The sequence below is a fragment of the Pseudorca crassidens genome, chromosome 10, assembly GCF_039906515.1.
Source record: "Pseudorca crassidens isolate mPseCra1 chromosome 10, mPseCra1.hap1, whole genome shotgun sequence".
Lineage (NCBI taxonomy): Eukaryota > Metazoa > Chordata > Mammalia > Artiodactyla > Delphinidae > Pseudorca > Pseudorca crassidens.
In genome coordinates, this window is record NC_090305.1 from 107,080,316 (window position 1) to 107,103,426 (window position 23,111).

The 23,111-nt window shown below is 54.1% G+C and overlaps 1 protein-coding gene across 4 annotated transcripts in view; it reads right to left on the reverse strand.

Annotated features, from left to right (window-relative positions):
* SLC41A3 (solute carrier family 41 member 3) overlaps positions 1 to 23,111 on the reverse strand; it is a 69,661-nt gene that overhangs the window by 5,898 nt on the left and 40,652 nt on the right. For all 4 annotated transcript variants that reach the window (XM_067755725.1, XM_067755727.1, XM_067755726.1 and 1 more), the window contains 7 exons: positions 13,132 to 13,203; positions 9,418 to 9,562; positions 7,104 to 7,250; positions 5,026 to 5,170; positions 4,166 to 4,245; positions 2,474 to 2,608; positions 423 to 571 (listed from right to left, as the gene is read on the reverse strand). In XM_067755725.1, coding sequence (XP_067611826.1) covers positions 423 to 571; positions 2,474 to 2,608; positions 4,166 to 4,245; positions 5,026 to 5,170; positions 7,104 to 7,250; positions 9,418 to 9,562; positions 13,132 to 13,203 — 873 coding nt within the window. The remainder of the gene's footprint in view (positions 1 to 422; positions 572 to 2,473; positions 2,609 to 4,165; positions 4,246 to 5,025; positions 5,171 to 7,103; positions 7,251 to 9,417; positions 9,563 to 13,131; positions 13,204 to 23,111) is intronic.

The following is a 23,111-nucleotide window of genomic DNA, read 5'->3' on the forward strand; positions in this document are numbered from 1 at the left end:
GCAGCTCGGAGGCCGCGCACCGCCTCGGAGACTCAGACGGACTTCCCGGAGGCCCGCCCGGGGCAGCTCCGGACAGCTGGCCCTTCGTGGAGGCACCTCAAGCCCTGGTCAGGTCCCAGGTTCCCGCAGCCACTGCTCTGGACAGTCTCCCAGGCTCCCCAGCCTGTCCTTCAGGGTCACGGACACGCTGACGCCACCCTCATGGGAGTGCCCACCGGAGCCCACCATTACCCTGCAGAGGCCCCAGCCCTCCCAGCTAGAGTCTCGGAAAACGGCCTGACTGAAGTCCACACGTGCCTGTAGCAGTGCGTCTTAATCACGCCCTTGGGCTTGGATGGACTGACTGGACTTCAGAAGGTGGGGACTGTGTCTTGCGTGTCCAGGGACCTCTCCCAGGATGGGACCCCAGGGGCCATCGTTACCTGGACCAGGCCCGCCAGCAGGTAGAGCCCCACGAAGGTTTTGTCGTTTGGGACTGACTGGCCTTCCACCAGGTAGATGATGGAGAAGAAGATCAGGTGGCCTGGAACCACCAGGAAGAGCAGGACGCGGGCCGACGTGGAGTTGATTTCTGGAAGAAACAGAGCAGAGGAGGCAGCGTGAGCTGCTGGCAGTGAGGCGCCCACGGCCCCTCATCCTGCTGCCTGTGCTTACGGAGCAGCTGCGTGTGCAGCGTGTCTAGCGACGGGGATGAGGCCTGTCATTCCCTTGGGAGCTGACGTCGTAGGGAAGAGAGAAAAACCAGCATCAAGTAGCAGAAACAAAAGTCATTTCTAAACCTGACGGGTACTAGGCGGAAGGCTGACCGGGCTCAAGTGGTGGGGAGTGGCGGTGGGACGCCGAGGCCCCGGGCGGAGGAAGGAGGACGTGCAGGGCTTCGGGGCGCCGAAGGCTCTGGCGTGGGCAGCCCCTCCCTCACGCAGGACCTGGGGACGCCTGTCAGCACACTCTCCTCAGTGTCTGTGCTCATGGGTTTGAGACGCTGCGCGAAATGGGATTTCACAGTTTACAACCGCCCTGAAACCATCCGTGGGGACACGACAGCTTCTCAGGCAGAAATGAGGAACTGCAGTGAGAAGTCCGTCTCCGTTTCCTTCTGAGTTAACCACAAAGCGTTTCATCAGCTAAAGAAAGAAAAGGAGGACAAATCAAACGTAACTACGAAGTCTACCGTAAGATAACTTGTAGCAAGAGGGTGAGGACGCACAAGAGCAACAGAACGTTCATGGTGAAAATTCAGATGAGGGCTAACTTGAAAAAGATGAATTTTTTTAAAAACTTACAAAGGCAAGAGCAAAATAGTTATTACTGTTGGCAGCCGGCATTAAAACTCAAGAAAATCTACAGAAAGACTAAACAGCGAGAATTCAGTAAAATATGTGCTGCTACAGACTGAATACCTGCTTTCCCCCCAAATCCATAAGTTGTGACCTGACCCCCAATGATGGTGTCAGGAGGTGGTCAGGTGCCCCCATGAGTGAAGGGCCCCCGAAGACCTCCCTCACCCCCTTCTTCCCTGTCTGTGGATCAGGAGGCCGGGCCTCACCAGTGCTGGTGCCCTGACCTTGGATGTCCAGCCTCCAGAGCTGTGAGAAACGTGTTGTTTATAAGCCCCCAGTCTGTGACTCTACGACAGGTGCAGTACAGGGTAAAGAGCCTTTCTATATACAGATGACAAGTCAGAAAATATACAGGGACTCCCCACTTTAGACAAGGTGAGGCAGACACACTTCCTGTCCCTCTCACCACTCATCCAACAGCCCTGGACGTCATATGAAACGAACATAAGATTCTGCAAGGTGGAGGGACGAGGCGGGCTGGCCAGGGCTCCGCGGCCCAGGGAGCAGCACGAGGTGAGGTCCCTGAGCTGCTGCCTTGCATCCCAGACCAGATGCTGGGGAGTCAGAACGCGAACGGTCAGTGGCCCTGGAAGACAACTCGGCACGAGCCCTCCCCGTCCTGTCCTGGCCCTGGAGGTGAGAGGCTGGAGTTTGGGGGGGTAGCCAGGCCCCCTCCCTCCTGGCCAGGCGGGGGCAGAGGAATAGGACTTGAAAAGTAACAAAAGACACGACACGGCATTGGGTCCCCAGTTCTCAGAACAGACTCTGTGGTCCTTCCTCAACCTTCAGGCCCAGCAGGACCAGCGCCTGCCCCTCGGGGCCTCGCCCCAGCCCCCCGCCCCCGCTCGTCCTCAGCGGGGATGCCTCCCGCCAGCCTTTCCGAGGCCCTTCTGCGCACAGCACGACTTGGAATCCCGTGTGCGTCTGCTCTACTGGAGCGTGTCTGTCCCCAGGGGTAGGATCGGCTCCTCCATCTCTCACAGTACCTGGAGATGGTCGGTGTGCCTCTGGCTGAGCAAACGGACCGGTGAAGGCCACGTTGGCACGTCGGGGCTGGGCTGAGGGGTCTGCTGCCACAGACACCAGATTCTTAAAGAAACGGCCACGTGGCCTCTGGAAGACCCCAGACCCACCTGAGCTGCAGAACGTGGAGCGGGGGTTAGGCCAGCGTTTTTTCATCCAGAGGGGCAGGACCCCAGGTGTGCTCCACAGGTGCAGGTACGTGGAGATCCGGCTGGTCTGAATGGCCACCAGGTTGCCACCAACACCTGCAAAGAGAAAGAATCTGGTTTCTCCTTTTTTATACCAGTCTCTGAGTTCTATCCCTTATTTTAAGTCCAGCTCCTCCAGGAAGCCTTCCTTGACTGGTTCAGCCCTTGATTTCTTTTCTTTCCCTCCCACTTGCCCACAGATCTCGTGTCTGGCACCAGGTATCAAGGTAATAGCTGCATCACCTTGACAGCTGGCAGCTCTTAAGGAGAAGGAGGTGTGATGGGGGAGGGAGGGAGGGAAGTGGGTGGGGAGGTCTCAGGAAGCCACTCAAGGAAGGAACTTTTCACCTCAAGGCGGGAAGGAGAGGAAAGAGGGCCGAGAGTGAGGGGAGGGAGGGTTGTGTGGCAGCCGAGCTGGGGCTCATTGGCGGGGGGGGGGGGCGGCTCTTGGCGTCCTGCGGAGCTGACCGTGGCCAGCTCTGCTGGGGCCCCAGGCCCCAGTGACAAAGGCCCCTCGGAGCCCCTCCAGGCAGAGAGCGGGGCCTGCCCCTGGCAACTGTCCCCTTTAGAGGGCGGTTGGGTGGCCCACTGCCTCATCCCTATGGAGGATGACCCCTAACTGGGCCAGATGTGCCCCAGCTGCTCCAGAGGATGCAAAGAATGGCCATGGGCAGAGGGTGACTGCAGATCTATTTTGCTTAGCCCACGATGATTTATAAAAACAAAAAGGAAAAAATAAATTGGCGGCCTTTCCACATTAGGCCCTAATCCAGGTTCCTGTCTCCCTGGGGCTCCGTTCCCGCCAGCCCGCAACCGGCCAGCCACCACGCGGGTCGCCCAGGAGCCCGCCCTGCACTGCTCCCCACCGCCCACCTCGCCTCCCTGCGCAAGTCATTCGCGGTGCTCACTCAGCCCCTACAGACACCGAGCAGAGGACCCCAGGGGACTCTCTAGGCCTGTGGCCTCTGGGCCAGCTGCTGCTGTCCTTGTCAGTGGCCGGCCTGGCACTGGGAGAGGCCCTGTGGACTCGGCTGGGTGCAGGCCTGGCACGTACAGGACACTGTGCAGATGGCCTGGGCAGTGGGTTGTCACACTCGTTCCTCTCCGACCAGCCGGCCCCACTTACAGAGCCTTACCAGAAACTAGACACAAGCGGGGCTAAATGCCCAGAGTTAAGCCTGGAAGGTGAACCAGTGGAGGGTCCGGAGGAGACCCAGGGGATGGAGGAGATTGAGGCAAGCTGATTCCTGCCCACCCCACCGTGAACCAGTGTTGTCACGCCTTGCGTTTTAAGGAGAAGACAGGAATCCTGGTTTCTCTGTGTAAATACTTGAGTCTTAAGTGTCATCAGTGAGTCTAAGTTAAAATGAAAGGAAAGCCACGAGAGGCCCACACCCCGGTTCTGAAGCCACACTTGGCCCCAGGTGCCAGCAGATCCCGGGTTAAAGCCTTCAAGGCTCTGGGATCAGCTCTGGTCCTGGGGGCCCGTGAGGGCAGGTGTGATCTGCAGGAGCGGGGGCTACAGCAGCCTCCCGGGGCCGGGCCCGGACCTCCGAGATAGCTGCTCTTCTGGCCCCACCACCCAGAAGCCAGGTGACGGGACCCAGTACCTACCACAAATGATGGGGGCAAATACGGCCATGCCTCGGAACTGCTGCTTGGAGATGGTCTTGTTCAAGATGAGCCCCCCGAAACTGCGGGGGGGCGGGGAGATGGCAAACGATTATAGAGTGGACGCTGGCCAGCCCTCACCACGCAGACCGCCGTGTCAGCCTGTCACCCGCCCAAAACATCCGGGGTGGCCAAGCTGGTCTCCCGTGTCCCCTGATGCCGCACGTGGCTCCCACCTCTGCTCTGAGTCTCGGCTGTTGCAGAAGGCCCCACCAGACCCTTTCCGAGGCCACTTAGCTGGCTGGGCCCTGCCCCGTGACAGCCCTGAGGTGCGCTCAGCAGGAAGAGGGGCCCATGTGACGTCTCCCACCCCTGCTCCCCGAAGCTGCTCAGCACCTGGCCCCACCAACCCTGGGGTTCAGCGAAGGCCTGGAGTCCACGAGCTTCTGGAAGCAAAGACATCTCGGCCACAGCCTCCGCTCCCCGAGTCACTCAGGGGAGCACATGGGAAAGAGCTGGGGTGGCCCCCGTCAGGGTCCACAAGCAGAAAGGGCCCCCAAGGATGAGGCTGGAGGGCCCAGGGCCCCGGAGCACTGATCCTTCAGCCCTGTAGGTCTCACCAGTGGCTGGGCTGCGGGAATGGCCTTCACAGAGCTGTGGCCGTGAGGCCAGCTCAGCGGGGCCAGGCCAGCGCAGCGGGGGAGCGGGGCCGTGGCGGGTGCTCGTCTCCTGTGAACAGGGCTGCCCCTCACAATACACCAGGTCCAGGGTTCTTGGGGGAAATGAGGAGCGAAGAGCATGGTGGAGGCGCCCGAGGCCACGGCTCACCCCACCCGGATCCCAAGGCATCGCCGCCCACGCACCTGCTGACGAGCATCGCCAGGACGATGGGGAACCACCCGAACTTCAAGATCTTCACGACGGGCGGGTTCTGCTTGGCGATGAGGATGCACAGGGGGGTCAGGGCCGTGAAGCCGATGCAGACCAGCGGCGTCAGATAGCGACTGTCTGGGGGGAAGAGAGGGGGCGCGTGGGCCGTGGGGCTGGAGCTCAGGGTGGGGCTCAGGGTGGGCCCAGGTGGGGCCCAGGCTGTGGCCTGGGTGGCGGAGGTGACAGGTGTGTGGGGACTCAGGGCCCCAGAGGCCTGAGGAACAGCTCCCGTCCCCTGCACCTCCCGTCATGCGGCTGACGTGCCCTCCTCGGCCTGCTCTCAGCCTGGCCTTGCTATTCACGGCTCCGTTTACGGGGTCGTGACCGTGGCCAGTGCCGCGCTCGGCACTTCGTGTACCCAACTCTCCTGCTCTCACCGACCCGCTCGGACGGCCTGGGAGGAGGTGGCCGGGCAGGACACGTCCGTGGGCAGCAATGCTGGCCCTGCTCTTGCTGAGGCCACCCCGGGGGGGGACCCTTCGGCACCCACGTTCTCACAGGGGCTCGTGTCCCTGTGTCACCTGCTCCAGGCGGTAGGAGCCACGAGGACGGACCTTAGCCTGGATCAGCCCTCAGGAACCTGGGCCCCTGCTGGAGCCCAACGCACGGGGCACGTGTGGCCACTCACCCGCCCGCCTCTTACCCGCACACATGGTGACTCACCAGCCTTGTGGAGAAGCGCCCGCCAACCCCGGCCACGCCCAGAGCGGAGGCCCCCCACCCAGCGCGTGGGCCTGGCCTGGGGCCCCTGCCCTTTTCCGCAGGAAACATGTGTGGCCATCCTTGTGCCCTGAGCGTCCTGGGCAAGAGATGGGCCCAGAGCCTCGGCAGGTATCTGCTGGCCTGGACGCGGCAGCTGGGAGCGTCACCGCTCAGGGCCGTAGCCTCCCAGCCGCTGTGGCCGTCTCCCTGGTGACAGCATAGGTGCAGTGGCCGCAGGCTCACCCTCGTCAGCGAGGACCCACCTGACTGCTGCCCAGCCGGGACCCCCGAGATAACCCAGTGTCTCACTGCAGGGATGGGTGACCCAACAGGACTTGACATCCAGGGTGTGTGTGGAGGCATGGGGCTGGGTGCAAAAGGGAGGAGGGTCCGGGGAGGCCAGTAACTCAAAATTACTTTGCAAATCAGATTCCATAACTAGTCCGTGCACAAATCTTTGAAATTCAGAGTGTTTGAAGAATAAAATTAGGGCATCTTACTGTTAGATCTTCACCTCCACTTCGTGAACTTCCAGCATCTTCCCAAACCATCCCTTCCTGTTGCTGCAGGCCTTTCCTGGATGGCTGGAGCTCGCGGAGCTGTGCCACCCTCACTGGGAGCGTTTCCTGGGCCACTTCTGTTGCCCACATGTAAAAACCGGCAATTCCTTAAACCTCTGGGTCCACGGGCCCACCATGCCCCACGTTTAAGCTTCATTGCTGTCCACTCCATCCATGAAGCCGTGACCGCACTCAGAACTGACATCTGCTAGATCTGGACAGGCATGCAGCCATCCTGGGGGGGGCCACACCAGGTGGGAGGCCACAGACGGGACACTTGGAGCAGGTGCTCAGCTGTGCAAATGCAGTGAGGGAGCCGCCGGCAAGGATGCGAGCCAAGCTGTGTCCCCAGGCGGACCTGGGCGACGTCGGGGTGGGGGCGGTGGCGGTGGCCAGAAGGTCTTGTTCCCAGAACGTGTGCAAACGCCCCGTCGGCGGCTGACCACGTCACAGGCCACCTTCTGAGGAGCCTGGCTTCTGCCTCCTTGGCTGTGATACTCCTGCCTGGAGTCACCTCTCGGGCAGCTGGTGTGTGTCCAGCGTGAACTGTGCCCCCCGCAAGGAGGTGCTGAAGCACCCAGACCAACCTCTGTCAGAGGTGGGCACTGACAACCTGTACGTCTGCTGCCCGGAGACACTTGTCCCCATGGTGCACTGGAAAAGCCGGTGGCACCTGGGGGACGACCCCCATCTGCCCAGTGACCCCAGGCCTCGCCTATGAAAGGACAGACCCCAGCCTCGGGCCCTACCTCTGTGTTTGTGGAAGAAGCTGCTGACGAAAGCCAGGATGGACAAGGTGATGAGGTCTCCCAGGCTGGCCGCGATGGGCGTCGCAATGTTGTCCGGGTTGACCCCGAGCTTTCGAGCGCCGATCACTATGCAGACCATCAACGTCCCTGCAGGGGGAGGGGACAGGTGGCCGGTGAGCGGGTGGCAGGGCCGCCCAGGAGCTCGCTGCACCCACGGAGCCGCCCGCTCTTGGGGGTCCCTCCCTGCACTGGGGTGCAAGGCTTGGACTCTGCCCTGTGTCTCGCGGGCTTGACGCTGTGGAGCAGCCCAAGCACCCTGATGACTCCCTGAACCGTCGGGGAGACACAGGCAGGTGGTGCCTGGGCTCCCAACCTTGGGAACTACAGGTGTGATGCTCACAGCCCTCCTGGCAGGAAGATGGACCCCAAACTGCTCTGAGCAGCAGGAGCCCCGGGCGGGGGGCAGGGGCAACTGGCCCATGAGTGGTTTCCAAGGGGCAGAGCCTGCGGGGAAGACGGCAGGGTGGGGTCTGGGACAGTGTGGGGCAGCAGTGCAGGTGGTCCCTGGAGGGAGGGAGGGAGGGAAGGGGCGGCACACAGAAGGCAGCACGGCACTGGGGGCCTGAGGGGCTGCCAGGGCCCAGCACATGGCCGCGAGTGCAGGGTGACGTCCCTGCTGGACCTGAGAGGCCCTTCCTCGTGGCCGCTACGCCTCCCAGGACCTGCTTCTGTTCTGACTCGGTTCTGAGGCCACTGTGACGTGCTTCCACCCCCATGCCACACTGCCGGGGACAAAATCCAACAGCATCTTGTGTGGCCTTTAAGAAGACACTTTGCATCTTGGCCACGGCTGCTTTAACACTGGACTCAGCGTTCTGTAACTCTGAAAGTAATCACGGTCATCACGTTGGTACCATCGAATGCTGCTGGCCACAATCTGTGCTGTTTTGTGACCAGGTCCCAGCAACTTTATTCTTTCGCAATGTCATTTGTAAGTGAATTGACACTGCCTGGCTGAGCCGGTGGTCTGGTGACAATCCCACAGGGATGCGTAGAGGACACCACCAGTTTGAGATCACTTATTACAAACCACCAGCACCACCGCCTGGCTTTATGGCTCAGACAGGCCAAGGTCATGCTGTGACCCACCAGCCACGCTTCCCGAGTCCCCCTCCTCTTGGGACAATCCTGGCTATGTCCTTGCCACTGAGGTGCACCCCATCTGAGGCCTCAGTCTTCTCATCTGTAAAACAGGAGCTAGGATGGCCCCCGGGAGCGGCACCGCCTTCTGGAGACTTGGTGTCTCCTAGGCTCTGTTCTCTCAGAAGGTTCAGCCCTTCCTTGGCCCAGACGTGCAGGCATGCAGCAGGTCTGTGAATCTGCTCCTGGGCTTCCGCGCTCTGGCCCTGCCCCGACCTGGGCTCCTGCATGGGGATGCAGCCGCCTGGTAGGAACCACAGCCACCGAATAACCAGCTGCATCCTGCTGGGGGTCAGGCGAGTGAACAGTCGACTTGACAAGGCTGCCCCTCTTCCTGGACCTGCGTGCCCTTTGCACGATACACACAGACACGGCCCAGAGAGAACCAGTGTGACCACTGTCCATTCAGAAAACCTGGGAGCTGACCGGTGCCTGGGTTAAGTGTGGAAAGAACCACGGGCTCTGCACTCACACCACTTGCTTGTTGGTGGAGGAGCGGACAGTACACAAGTGAACAAGCGTGTGAAGCAAACAGCGTGACTGCGAGCGAGTCAGGGGAGGCTGCGAGACTGGAGTCACGCGTGTGCTCGCGCACCGAGGGATCACCTTGAACTAGGATGGGCCCCGCAGCGTTGGGCCCCCAGCGTGTCCCGGGCTCTGGGACAGAAGCTGGCACATAGGCTCGGGGAGTGCTGAGTGGTGAACAGATGCGCAGCCGCTGGGCTCCCTGTTGATGCGCGTGAGCTCCCCCCGGGGCCTGAGGCAGCGTGGCAGGAGCAGGGTGGGGACAGCAGATGGTAGAAGAGGACACGCAGGCCCCTCTCAGAGGAGCTCCCGTCGTGCAGGGAGCTGAGACATAAAGTAAGGGACAAGAGAGCTTCAGATATTCCCAAGGGCTCCAAAAGGAGCGTGAAGCGTGGTGGCCTCCGGCGGGGGAGGGGGCGCAGGACCTGCCTTGCCGCAGGCCCCGCCCAGGCCCTCCCGGTGGCCAGTCACAGACAGACGTGTCTCCGCCCCAGCAGAGGGCAGGGACCCCCTCGCCGCCCTCCAGGTCAAGGTGGGTGTGAAGACCCAGCGGTGCCCCGACCCGCGCAGGATCCCGAGGGCTGCTCACCCAGGGTGCAGGCCGCCAGGAAGGCAGTGATGACGCTGCTGGCGCACAGCACCTCCGCCTCCGCCGCGTCCAGCTCCTGCCCTGACGCCGCGCCCAGGAGCAGGGCCGCCACGGCGGCCAGGAGCCCCATGACGGCGGCCTGCACCTGCGGGCAGGAACCAGACGTTAGGCAGGTCTGCTGACCTCGCCCGAATGCAACAACGCCAACACCCCCTCCAGCCCGATGCCTGCGGGAACCGCTGCCCCGCCCCGTCCTTCCCCGTCATCTTGCGTAGGGTCCTCGGTCAAGGGCCCCCCGTGTTTCCTCACAGCCCCTCTAACTGGTTTGGACAAAAGTGCTGTGATCTCCAGCAGCACAGACAGTGCCCCTGCCCCCCCGGAAACGCCCAGGACCCCCGGGAGACACCAGAGCTGTCGGAGCTGAGGCCCCAGCGCACACGCAAGGCCAGTCAGCCTCCGCAAACGAGAACACGCCCCAGCTCACACACGGAATTCCACTCAGGGTCCCCAGATTTTTCCTGGTACCTGACAACTCATTTTAAATTTAACTTTCACAAAAATGAGCAGATGCGCAAGAATAGCCATAACAACTTTGAGAAAGAAAATGGGAATTTTGGCATTTTCATTATGAATATGTATTTTAAAGCTATAGTATTAAAACTGGGTGGCTTGGCAGAGAAATAGACAAATAGGTCAGCAGGACAGAACGGGGGTCCAGGAATTGAACCGTGAATATGTGAAAATTTTAAATGTAATGTATGAAAATTTAATCATGAATATATGAAAGTTTACTATGCTAAAGGTGGCATTTCAAATCAGGATGGAATACATAAGTTAAGAGAAACCGGATATTTGCTTGGAAAAATAAAATAGATTCTGACTTTATACCGTTCACACACATATACCTAAACATAAAAACATAAAGTGTGAAACGGATGAAAGTATTGAATAATGTGTTTCAGATTTTGGATTAGGGAAGGCCTCCTACTAAAGATGAAACATAAAATCTATAAAGAAAAATACAGGTAAGATTTGCAAAGTCCAAGCATGACTTCTGTGTGATAAAAGACACCACTAAACAAAGGCAGGGATAGCCTTGGAGAAAGTATTTCCGTCTTACATAACTTAAAAGATTAGTATCCAGAATAATGAGTCCATTATACCAAATCAACAACAGCCATCACGATAATAAAAAGATAACGTGATAGAACAATGCATAAGGGAGATGACAGGTAATCCACAGAAAGGAAATACAAACGGCTAAGAAACACACAAAAGATGATCAAATCCCTAGTAATCAGGAAAACTTAATCCCCATTGCAAGGTTAGGATTAGGGTTATTTGTAACCAGGGCTGGTCCTCCTCTATTAAACAGTAAGTGCTGTTTGATTTTCTTGGCACTGGGGTCTCTCTCTGCTCATCGGGTAAATGGATGGATGGGGTATACTTCTTACCTGTCGGATGAAGTAAAGTTAAAACTCAAAGGTCGACAGTACAAAGTACACATGGACAAACAAGCGGGACGATGGTTGTCTTACACACTGATGGTGGTAAAACTGATACAGGAATTCTGGGAGGAAATTTGTCTAAGTTATCTAAATACCTGATGATCTAGCATTTTCCCAGGGAAACGTGCACATGTGGACAAAGCAGCACATAATCACGATGGTGATTGGAGCTGCTCTGTACAGAGTGACGTCCGTTCGTTAAGTCACTATTAAGAGAAAAGTGCTATTTACAAAGTTACACGTACAGCATAGTATGTTTTATGCATAGAAACATGGGAACTCGTGTGGTCTGTGTCTGTGGGCACATTCATGTGTCTGCAAACACAGAAAGGGTTTAGAAGAGTCCTTCCCATGCTGGTGAGCTTATGAGGAACTAATAATTGAAGTTTTTTTTTTTTTTTTTTTAAATAAATACATTTATTTATTTATTTTTGGCTGAGTTGGGTCTTCGTTGCTGCGCGCTAGAGCACAGGCTCAGTAGTTGTGACACACGGGCTTAGCTGCTCCGCGGCGTGTGGGATCTTCCCGGACCAGGGCTCGAACCGGTATCCCCTGCCCTGGCAAGCAGATTCTTTAACCACTGCGCCACCGGGGAAGTCCCATTTCAATTATTAATACTAGTGCTGGTATTGCACCAAGGAATCAGATATTTTGTAATCCTTTCAGAAAACATCTAGAGTCTTAAACTGTTCCTACCTTGTGAACTTGTAGGAAGTTCTCTTAAGAAACCTACGCAAAAGGAGAACGCTCTCACTGCAGTATAACTTATCGAGTAGGAGCCTGTAACTGCAGGTGCCCCGCAGGGCGATGGGTCTGTGAGCGGACGGGCCGAGCTCGGCAGGTCTGCACAGGCCCCGCAGAGCCAGCCCCTGGCTGCCCTTCCCTCTTACCCGTGAGGTCCTGGCTCACGTACCACTCTTGGGTACATTGTCGTGATAGAATACACTGAAGTTATTTTAAAAGTTTAAGTATGGAACTTACTGCACCCTTTATGCTTTGATGTTAAGCTTTTTTAAAAATGGAGGAGACCAACTGCATCCACGCTGTGACAGGACCACGTGCCAGGCCAGGGCCTGCCCACAGCAGGGCCTAATCAACACTGGTTGAGGAGGATTCGGTAGGAAAAGAAACGCAAAACCAGTGACTGTTGCCAAGGCGTTTACCACCCGCCCCTGCAGACCCTCTGCCGGGGCCTCATGAGAGCTTTAACCTCCAGGGGCTTCAGCCACAGGCTGTAGTCCCGGCCCCTGTGAAGCACCTCGGTGGACGAGGCAGACGTCTCAACACAAAACTGCGTCCAGGACGGCCTGACAGCGCCCGCAAGGCCCGGAGAGGCAGCCAGTGCCAGGCTGGAGCCGGGTCTGAGGAGAGTCCCCACCGGGTGATGGGGAGGGGAAAGGACATCCCAGGAGGGGAGGGGGCCGGGCCCACCCCTGGACAAGGGGGCCAGCAAAGGGGCTCCAAGGGGAGGAGGCCCCATGAGCTCGAGGGTTAGAAAAGGCCAGGCAGGGACCGTGCAGAAGCGCAGTGGAGCCCAGGTGCCTGGATGGGGAGGCCAGGGCAGCGGGGCTGGGCTCCAGGCGGCCCAGGAGAGGGTCCTCAGAGTGGCCGGATGTAAGGGTGAGGAACACAGGCAGGCTGAGGGCTGTTGGGTTTCTAGCTGGGTCAGACGGGAGTGTCGCTCACTGGGCACGCGAATCCCACCCGATGAGCCACACAGCAGCCCATCTTACAGATGAGGCCCCTGAGCTGGGCCACCCCAGAGTGAGCTTCCAGCCCAAAGCAGACGGAGTCTGGGACTTCAAAGAGGGGTGTAAGGAGGGCAGGCGACGGGGCCGGATCTGGGGACACTGCTCTGGAGATGCCCAGCGGAGAGGTGCAAACGGACTCCGGAGCCCAGGTGAGAAGTCAAGGCCCCTCCTGAATCTGTGTGTCCTGCCCAGGGCAGCCTGCTGGTCAGTGACGGTCTCGCCTGCACGCCAGTGTGACCTGGGCCCAGTTCTCGGTGTGGCCACAGCCTGCCCCGGCCAGAGGAGCCCAGGAGGCTCTGGATACAAACGCTTCCGTCCAGATCCAGGCCCAGCCTACTGCTGCCTCGGGCTTCCTGGCTCCGTGAGACACCCCCCTCCGCCCCGCGGCCCCACAGTTAGGAGGAGACACAAGTTTGCAACGCGCATGAAGCATAAGGGACAAAGGCGAGGGTCACCTGGATGAGGGCGAGGTTACTGCTGATGACTCGGTGCTGCTCCCGGGGGCCATCGATCTGTCCAGTGTTGGCCTAGGATGGAAAGAAGGGCAAAGGGTGAGTCGGGCGGCAGCGCCGAAGCCAGGCCCACCCTTCTTGGAGAGGGTCTCAGGACAGGCCAACAAATGCCCCCTCACTGCTGCCAGAGCCAACTGTCCTGCCAGCTTCCAAAACGGTGACTCGGGGCTGGAGAGGTGGGGACACAGGCCCAGCTCTTCCCCTCACAGGTGTGCGATCACACATACACGTGCACACGCGGGCACGCGTGTCACCGAGAACCTCAGCCGTTGACCATCCGGCCAGTCCATGAGGGGTGCCGGGCTCCCCCCACCCTGCCATCCCTCCTCCCTGCCCACGAGTCGCAGCTCACGTGACCAGCAGCCACTCACCCACCTTGGCAAAGTGTCCTGCTTAAGGAACGTACGTAAGGCCCTCTTCTCTTGGGATAAAAAGGCGAGATCGGAAGTGCAGCTTTTTCCTTTAAAAGGGGTAGCTGCTCCTAACGTCACAGCCTTTGCCAGCAAAATTCAGGATGTAGGTAAGAAAAGGTTCCAAAGCAAATGTACTTTCTCGGCTCCTGTTGCACTGAGCTCACTACGTTACTGAACTCAGAGGAGACACATAATTCTCTTTCTTACTTTATGTTTTGGCTGCGCCGTGTGGCTTGCAGGACCTTCGTTTCCTGACCAGGGATCGAACCCAGGCTCCCTGCAGTGGAAGTGTGGAGTCCCAACCACTGGACGGCCAGGGAAGCCCCCAGAATTACTTTTCTTTGTACAAGTAAGGGGAGGCTTCTTGTCTTTGGGCACCTGGGACACATCAGGTCACCACTGTGGAACCCCAGTCAGCTCTGGCTTCATCCAGGTGGCCTGACACCTGCCTCGGGTGTCCTCCCAGGAAGTGGGGCGCAGGTGGAGCAGAGCCGCGAGGGACCCACCGAGGCCACACCTGCTCCGCCTGCCCCCCGCCCCCCCGGGCCCCCTGCGGCCCAGAGATGCCGGTGCCCGTGTGTTGGTTCCTGTCAGTCAACCAATTGCAATGTATCAAGGTAGTCAGAGGGCTGGTGCTGGCCCACGACCCCCAGTACGAATCAGAAAGGGAGTCCTTCCTCAAGAAGCCTCACTTCCACCGCTGGGAAGCGTGTACAACACGTGCACACGTCTAGAACCCGTACAATCCACGAAGCGGCATGGAGGTGCCTCCTGGCGCCAGAGGCCCGAGACCAAGTCCAGGCTGAGCAGGAGAGGGAGCAGAGGAGAGGGTGCCTGGAGATCCCACAGGGACAACGGCGGGGAGAGCCGGGGGGAAGCAGCTGCGGCTGTCAGGGAATTAGGCCAGGGGACGGCAGCGGGGCTGACGGGCACTGGATTCCCGTCCAGACACCGGGGAGCGTGGGTTTCGGATGAGTTACCCCGTGGAGGCTGAAATCGGCCAGGATGGTGGCGGGAACTGGTGTGCAGATGAAGACCCTCAGAGGATCCATTATCCAGGCCGTGAAGGAGGGAAGGAACAGGGCCGGCCAGGAGGGTGAACCTCGGGCAGGGGCCCTCAGGCATGGGGGGTCAGGTCTCCATCAAGATACAGGGACATTTCTTTCCCCTAGAACGACGGTCCTGGAGAGGTCAGGCTAGGAGCTAGAGGCACAAGGCCATCCCTGGCACAGGCTGGGGCCTTTCAAGACTCCAAGGCAAAGGAGTGGGAAGCTGGAGCGTCTCTAGACCGACCCAGATTCAGCTCAGCAGAAGCAGCCCGCAGGCCCTTCCTAAGTGTGCGTTTGGATCACACTCAAACATCTTCAGCCTCTCTTAATCTCACGAGCCCTTACAGCTGCATCAACACACCTCCCTGCCCTGCGGTTCTGGCTGCAGCTCGGCCACTCGGCCTCTCCTTCAGCGACAGGCCCAGCTGTGGGAACCACCCCTCCTCCCGTCCCTCAGGTGAGGACGACTTCCTGCCGCTACCCGGCCTGGGGAGCCTTGCCACCCACAAGCTTGCCGGTGGACCCCTCCTTAATTCTGCTCAGCTCCTGACCCTGCACCTGCTGTTTGCTGCCAGGTCCTGACTTGCCCAGCGAGTTCGAGCTTCACAAGGTCATCTGGCCCATTCACAACAAAAAATACTTACTGGATTAACAAAGAGGACTGACCCTTGCTGTCCTCCTCCTCCCTCAAACTGGAGGGTAGGGAAAGACAACCTTCTAACCTTTTATTTCTAAATAAATGTAGACTTTTTCTGGCAAGAGTTCCAAAGTCAGCGCAGAGTTTCCCAAATACCTGTCGCCCAGTTTCTACTGACCGTAACACCTTATAGCAGGGGTCCCCAGCCCCCGGGCCTCACAGCACGAGGTGAGCGGCGGGCCACCGAGCAAAGCTTCATCTGCCACTCCCCGTCGCTCACACTACCACCTGAGCCATCCCTCCCTACCCCCAGCCGTGGAAAAATTGTCTTCCGCGAAACCGGTCCCTGGTGCCAAAAAGGCTGGGGACCACTGTGTTACAGAACCACAGGACAGTCATCAAACTAAGACGTTAACACTGGCTCAACACCACCAACTAGGTGACAGGATGTATTTGCACATCCCGGCTTTCCCACCACTGTCCTTTCTCTGTTCCAGGAAGTAAGTCCGGATCCCCCACTGGCTCCTTGGTCTCCTCCAGGCAGTGATGGGTTCTCACCTTCCCTCGTCTTTCTCACCTTGACACTTCAAGGAGCGCTGCTCAGGCATTCTGCAGAAGGTCCCTCAACGTGGGCTTGTCTGGTGCCTCCACACGACTAAACTGAGGGTGCGGGTTCTGAGGGAAGAGGCTGCCGAGGGGAGGTGCCTTCTCCGCGTGCGGAATCCGAGGCGAGCGACACCACGCGGCTGATCACAGGCGCCCTGACCTCGGCTGAGGTGCGTCTGCCGGGATTCTGCCCTGCAGACTCGCTGTTTTCCCTTCCCCGCACGCTATCAGCTAGAAGCCCCTCATCAGGTCGGCCCCGCGCTCCAGGGGAGGGGATTAAGCGGCTGCTCCTTCGATCTGGAAGCAGATCGAAGCTTTGGGGACACTTTCTGCAACTACCAGAGCGATTCACAATTCCTGGGGGAGATATCTGAGGCTATGCACACATCCTGTTTCTCCTGCAAGTTCCACCTGGTGCTACTGCAGTGTCAGCGCCTCTAGGTCCTCTTACGGATGGAGCCAGGAAACGTACGTGTATGCACCCTAACCCCGCTGTGCACACACGCAAATTTAGTTTCGTCTCCCTCTGTACGTCCTAAACAAACGTGAGTTTACAAGGATATCTCTGACTCCAGTCCAGCATCACAGGGCTCATCATGGCAGCGAGCAGACAGCCTTCAGACACACAATGGAAACAAGAGGAGGCTTCTACAGTATCACACAAATTCAGAGGAAATCCTTGGGCATAGAGAGCAGGCGAGTTAGGTGGACAGAGGACCCACGCCCAGAAATGACGGCAGGACACGTTTCCTGCCCAGGAAGGAGGCCCCGGGGACAACGGGCACCTCGGACAGGTGGCGACTTGGCTTCAACAAGAGGCGCCTCTCCTCTCGCCCGACCGGCTTGTGCCGACGATGGGATGCTTGGCTAGGCAGAAGCAGCGAGGGTGTGTGCTGGGGTCACAAGCAGGGAAGTGTCCAGAGTGGCCACAGTAAGAGGGACACAGACCGGTGAGACCAGTGAGCGGCTTGTACCTCCAGGGAACACACTGTGCTGCCCCCCAGCCATCAGGGGGTCACCTGCTCTACAGAAGGAGATCCACAGACTAGGAGCAAACCCAAATAGAGGATGCTCGAGTGACCAAGAGTCCCTGTCTCCTGAAGGCCACAGTCATGACAGACTCAGCAGACTCCACAAACGGAGGCAAAAGCCTAAGGAAACAATCAAACAGAAGCCGAGTAAGACTCTAGGACAGCTAAACCAGGGGGTGGCAGAGTCCTGTCTTCGCACAGGGAGAGACCGTCTGGGGTTCTAGAAAGCACAGACTCGGTCTCTGAATGTAAAGTAAAACACGGAGACAAGCAGGACTCCTCACAATGACCTCAGGAGCACAGAGCTTGAGAGCAAGATTAAGAGGAAACGAGTGAAATGAAAAATCAAGCGCAGGTGTTTTCCCAGAATGAAGCACAACCAGACAGAGATGGAAAAAGGCAGATCCAGAAGCTGCATGTGGATGCGTTAAAGTTGGAGAGAGGGCGGGAATGTGAATGCGTATCAGAATATAAGAAATCACAAAAAACAGGATTTTCATAGAGCTGAAGACAGACATACGTCCTTAGATTGAAAAATCTAACACGTACATAAGGTAAGGAAAAACGGCCCATGCCAGAAATGCCGCGGTGAAATTTCAGAACATGGATGATAAAAAAAAATGCAAAAGAAGTTCAGATAGGGGGACTTCCCTGGCCGTCCAGTGGTTAGGACTCTGCATGTGCACTGCAGGGGGCGCGGGTTCGATCCCTGGTTGGGGAACTAAGATCCCGCAAGCCGCACGACACGCAGCCCCCCGCCAAAAAAAAGTTCAGACAGGAAGATAAAATCAACAGACTACCTACAAGAAACGAGACTCAAAGAGACACGAGGCCACCATTAGCAACACTGGGTACAGAGGACACGGCAAGCCTGTCTCAGTTGAGGGAACATACCTGTGAACACTGCCTCGCTATCCGGCCAGGCTGGGGTCAGCTGTGAGGATAAAGGCCCCGTCACACTTGGGAGTCCAGACAGTTCACCTGCCAAGACCCTCCCCTGAAGCAGGTCCTGGACGACACATGCAAACCAAACGAAAGATACATTTAAAAGGAAGCTGGTGGGGAGTGACATCAGCCAGAGGGCGGACAGGGAAGCCCAGCCCGTGCTCCTTGGAGGAAACACAGGATGAACCACACAGACGGAGCACAGCAGCTCTGTGGGAGGGTTAGAAGCCAGGCCAGGCGGGGCAGCAGCCGAGGAGAAGCCTCACCCACGATGGGAGGAAAGGACGCTGTCGCCCTTGCCCCTCCCCCGGCACAGCCCCAAGGAGACAGGAGGCAGCCGTCCAGCCCCTGGGCCTCCCTTGGGACACAGGGAAAGAATGGACTTGTCTGTGACCTTCTGGCTGGTCTAGGGGCTCCCAAGAGATGGGCTTCTCTCTCACCCGACTCACAGATCAGACCAGAAGCTAGCATAGTTTATGTATCAGGTCAGGAAAACAGATTTAAAGTCCGGAAAGAAAAAAAAAACCTGTCAACAAGTAATTCTGGCAAAAACTGTCCTTTGAAAATGAGGGGGGATTTAAGACATTTCTAGATAAATTAAAGCTGACAGAGTTCATTACCACTAGGCCTGCCCTATGGTCAATGTTAAAGGGAGTTGATGAAAGGATGATCAAAAGTCAGTCAAATATATATATTGAAAAATATGAAGTTCTCCAGTAAAAGCAAACACACAGCCAAATATAAAAACCTGTGTATTGTAATTCTGGTTCATAACTCCACTTTCATGCCTCTGTAGGATTTAAAAAACAAAAGCATAAAAATAATTAAAATCTATATTACTGAGTACAAAGTATATAAAATGTAATTCATGATTAATTAAAATCTATATTACTGGGCTTCCCTGGTGGCGCAGTGGTTGAGAGTCCACCTGCCGATGCAGGGGACACGGGTTCATGCCCCGGTCCGGGAAGATCCCACATGCCGCGGAGCGGCTGGGCCCGTGAGCCATGGCCGCTGAGCCTGCGTGTCCGGAGCCTGTGGTCCGCAACGGGAGAGGCCACAACAGTGAGAGGCCCGCGTACCGCAAAAAACAAAAAAACTATATTACCGAGTACACAGTATATAAAATGTAATTCATGATATCAATAACATAAACGGGGTAGAGCTTTAAAGGAATAGAATTTTTGACTAATTTAAGTCGGTAGCAGTTTAAAATAGATTATTATAACATTAGGATCTTATACGGATTCCCCAAGGTACCCACAAAGAAAACATTTACAGGACATACACAAGAAAAATGAGAAGTGAGTCAAGACCTATCACTACAAAAAATTAACTCATCAAAAAAAAAAAAAAGAACTCATCAAAAAGAGAGAAAGGGAGAAAATGAGGGGGAGAAAAGCTATGAGACATACAGAAAACAAATACCAAAACGGCAATAATTAGTCCTTGCCTATCACTAATTACTTTAAATGTAAATAAACCTCCCAATCGAAAAACATAAATGGGTAGAGTAAATTTTTAAATATACAAGATCCAACTACATGCTGTCTACAGGAGGGTAACTTTAGATCTAACGACACACATGGATTGAAAGAGAAAAGGTGGAAAAAAGATATTCCTTACAAATAGCAACCAAACAAGAGGAAGGATGACTGTACTAATATCAGACAAAATAGATACTAAGTAAAAAACTGATCCAAGAAACAAAGAAGGACATTATATACTGATAAGAAGACTGTGTATATTGATAAAATATATATTGATTATACACTGACAAAACCACCAGGAACACGTAACAGTTATAAACATACATAGACCAACCATCAGAACTCCTAAATACAGGAAGCAAACGTTGACAGAATTGAAAGGAGAAGTAGACAGCTCTGCAATAATAGGAGAAGACTTCAGTTCTCCACTTTCAATAATGGATAGGACAACCAGACAGAAGATTATGAAGGAAACAGAGGACTTGAACATGTCTATAGACTAACTGAACCTAACAAACAGATACATGATACTCTACCCAACAACAGCAGAATACATATTTTTCTTAAGGGCACCTGGAACATTCGTTGAAAAAGAAGAAAAATCTCAAATCAACAACCTAACTTTACAACCAGAAAAGAACAAACTAAACCCAAAAGCTATCAGAATAAAAGAAATAATAAATATTAGGCCATCACCAAAAAATCTACAAACAATAAATGGTTGAGAGGGTGTGTAGAGAAGGGAACCCTCCTGCGCTGTTGGTGGGAATGTAAATTGGTGCAGCCACTGTGGAGAACAATATGGAGATTCCTTAAAAAACTGAAAATAGACCTACCGTATGATCCAGCAATCCTACTCCTGGGCATATATCCAGAGAAAACCATAATTCAAAAAGACATGTACCCCAGTGTTCACTGCAGCACAATTTACAATAGCCAAGACATGGAAGCAATCTCAGTGTCCATCAACAGAGGAATGGATAAAGAAGATGTGGTACATATGAACAGTGGAATATCAGCCATGAAAAATAACGAAATAATGCCATGTGTAGCAACATGGATGGACCTAGAGACTGTCGTACTAAGTGAAGTAAGTCACACAGAGAAAGACAAATGTCGTATGATATCGCTTCTGTGTAGAATCTAAAGGAATAGTACAAGTGAACCTATTTATAAAACAGAGCTTCAGTCACAGATGAAGAGAACAAACTTGTGGCTACCAGGTGAGAAAAGGCAGGGGCGGGCTAAATTCGGAGATTGGCATTGACACATACACACTACTGTATATAGAATAGATAACTAAGACTACTAAACAGCACAGGGAGCTCCATCCTGTACTCTGTAATGCCCTATATAGGAACAGAATCTAAAAAAGAGTGGATAACATGTGTATGAATAACTGACTCCCTTTGCTGTACAGCAGAAACTAACACTGTAAGTCACCTATACTCCAATAAAAAATAGAGGAAAAAATAAATATTAGGGATAAATAGAAAATAGAAAAGCAATGGAGAAAATCAACAAATGCTGTTTCTTCAAAAAGATCAACAAAATGACCAAACCTTAAGCTAGACTGATTAAGGGAAAAAAGAAAAGACTCACATAACTAAAAGTAGAACTGAGAAGACATTATTACTCAATTTACAGAAATAAAAAGTATTATCAGAGAGTACTTTAATGATTATATGCCAACAAACTGGACAACCTAGATGAAAAGGATAAATTCCTAGAAATACACAACTGACCAAGTCTAAATCATGAAGAAATAGAAGCTCTGAACACACCCATAACTAGTAAGGAGATTGAATTGGTAATCAAAAACCTGTCAATAAAGAAAAGCCCAGGACCAGATGGCTCTACTGGTGAATTTTACCAAACATTTAAAGAAGAATTAACATCAATCCTCCTCAAACGCTTCCAAAGCAATTGCAGAGGAGGCAACATTTCCAAACTCATCCTATGAGGACAGATTTACGCTGATACCAAAGCCAGACAAAGACACTACAAGAAAACCACTGAGTAATATCCCTTATGAATATTGACACAAAAATCCTCAATAAAATACTAGCGATACTAGAATTCAAGAGCACATTAAAATTACTGTACACCATGACCAAAAGAGATTTATTCCTGGAATGCAAGGCTAGTTCATATGAAAACTGATCAATGCAGTATACTCTATTAACAAAATGAAGGAAAATAAACTACGCCATCATCTCAACTGATGCAGAAAAAGCATTTGACAAAATTCAACTTTCCATAATAAAAACATTCAACAAACTAGGAATAGAAGGAAACTACCCCAATATAATAAAAGCTATATATCAAAAGCCCACAACTAACATAACACTCATGGTGAAATACTGAAATTTTTCCTCTAAGATCAAGTAAAACAAGGATACCCACTTTCACCAGTTTTATTCAACACAGTCCTGGAAGTCTTAACCAGAGAAATTAGGCAAGAAAAAGAAATAAAAGACATTCAAATTGGAGAGAAAAGAAGTAAAATTATCTCTACTCACAGATGACATGATCTTATATGTAGAAAACCCTAAAGACTGCACAAAAACTGAACTAAAAGCAATCCATCAGTCACAGAATATAAAATCAGCAACAGAAACAAAAAACACCCACTTGTGTGTCTCTTTACTAACAATGAACAATCTGAAGAAAAAATTAAACAATTTAACTTTCATTTACTGTAACATCAAAAAGAAAAAAACACTTAGGAATTAACTTGACAAAGAAGGTGAAAGACTTGTATGCTCAAAATGTCACTGAAAGAAATTTTGAAAGACACCAATAAATGGAAAGATATCCTGTGTTCATGGATTGGAAAACAATATTGTTAAGATGTCAATATTACCAAAAGCAATCTACAGGTTTAATGCAATCCCTATCAAAAACCCAATGGCAAAAATAGAAAAAGTTCATTTAAAAATTCATATGGAGTCTCAAGAGACCCCCCCCCCCCACCCAAAGCCAAAACAATCTTAAACAAACAAACCAGGTTGGAAAAGACAAGATGGTGGAGTAGAAGACCTTGAGCTCCCCTCCTCCCATGAGCACACCGAAAGCACAACTAACTGTTGAACAACCGAAAGCACAACTAACTGTTGAACAACCGTCAATAAAAAAGACTGAAACATTACCAAAAAAGATATTCTACATCCAAAGACAAAGAAAAAATCACAGTGAGACAGGAGGAGGGGCATACTTGCAATCTAATCAAATCACATACCCCCCAGGGTGGGTGACCCACTGACTGGAGAATAATTACATCACAGAAGTGCTTCCATGGGAGTGAGAGTTCTGAGCCCGACATCAGGCTCCCCAGCGTGGGGATCTGGCATTGGGAGGAGGAGCCCCCAGAGCATTTGGCTTTGAAGGCCAGCAGGTCTGAATCTCAAGAACTCCACAGGACTTGGGGAAACAAAGACTCCATGCTTGGAGGGTGCACACAAAGTCCCTTGAGTGCCAGGTCACAGCACAAAAGCAGTGACTCCAAAGGTTAGGACTACCTGCTGGTCTTGGAGGGTCTCTTGGGCAGCTGCGGCTCTCTCCTGGACATAAAAGCTGGTGGTTAACATATCCAGGAGTATGCATCTGGAGGCTGATATCTTGCTTGGGACGTTAGCACCAAGATCTGGCCCCACCCAACAGCCTGTAGGCCCCAATGCTGGACGCCTCAGGCCAAACAACCAACAGGCAGAACACAGCCCCACCCATCAGCAGACAGGCTGCCTAAACAC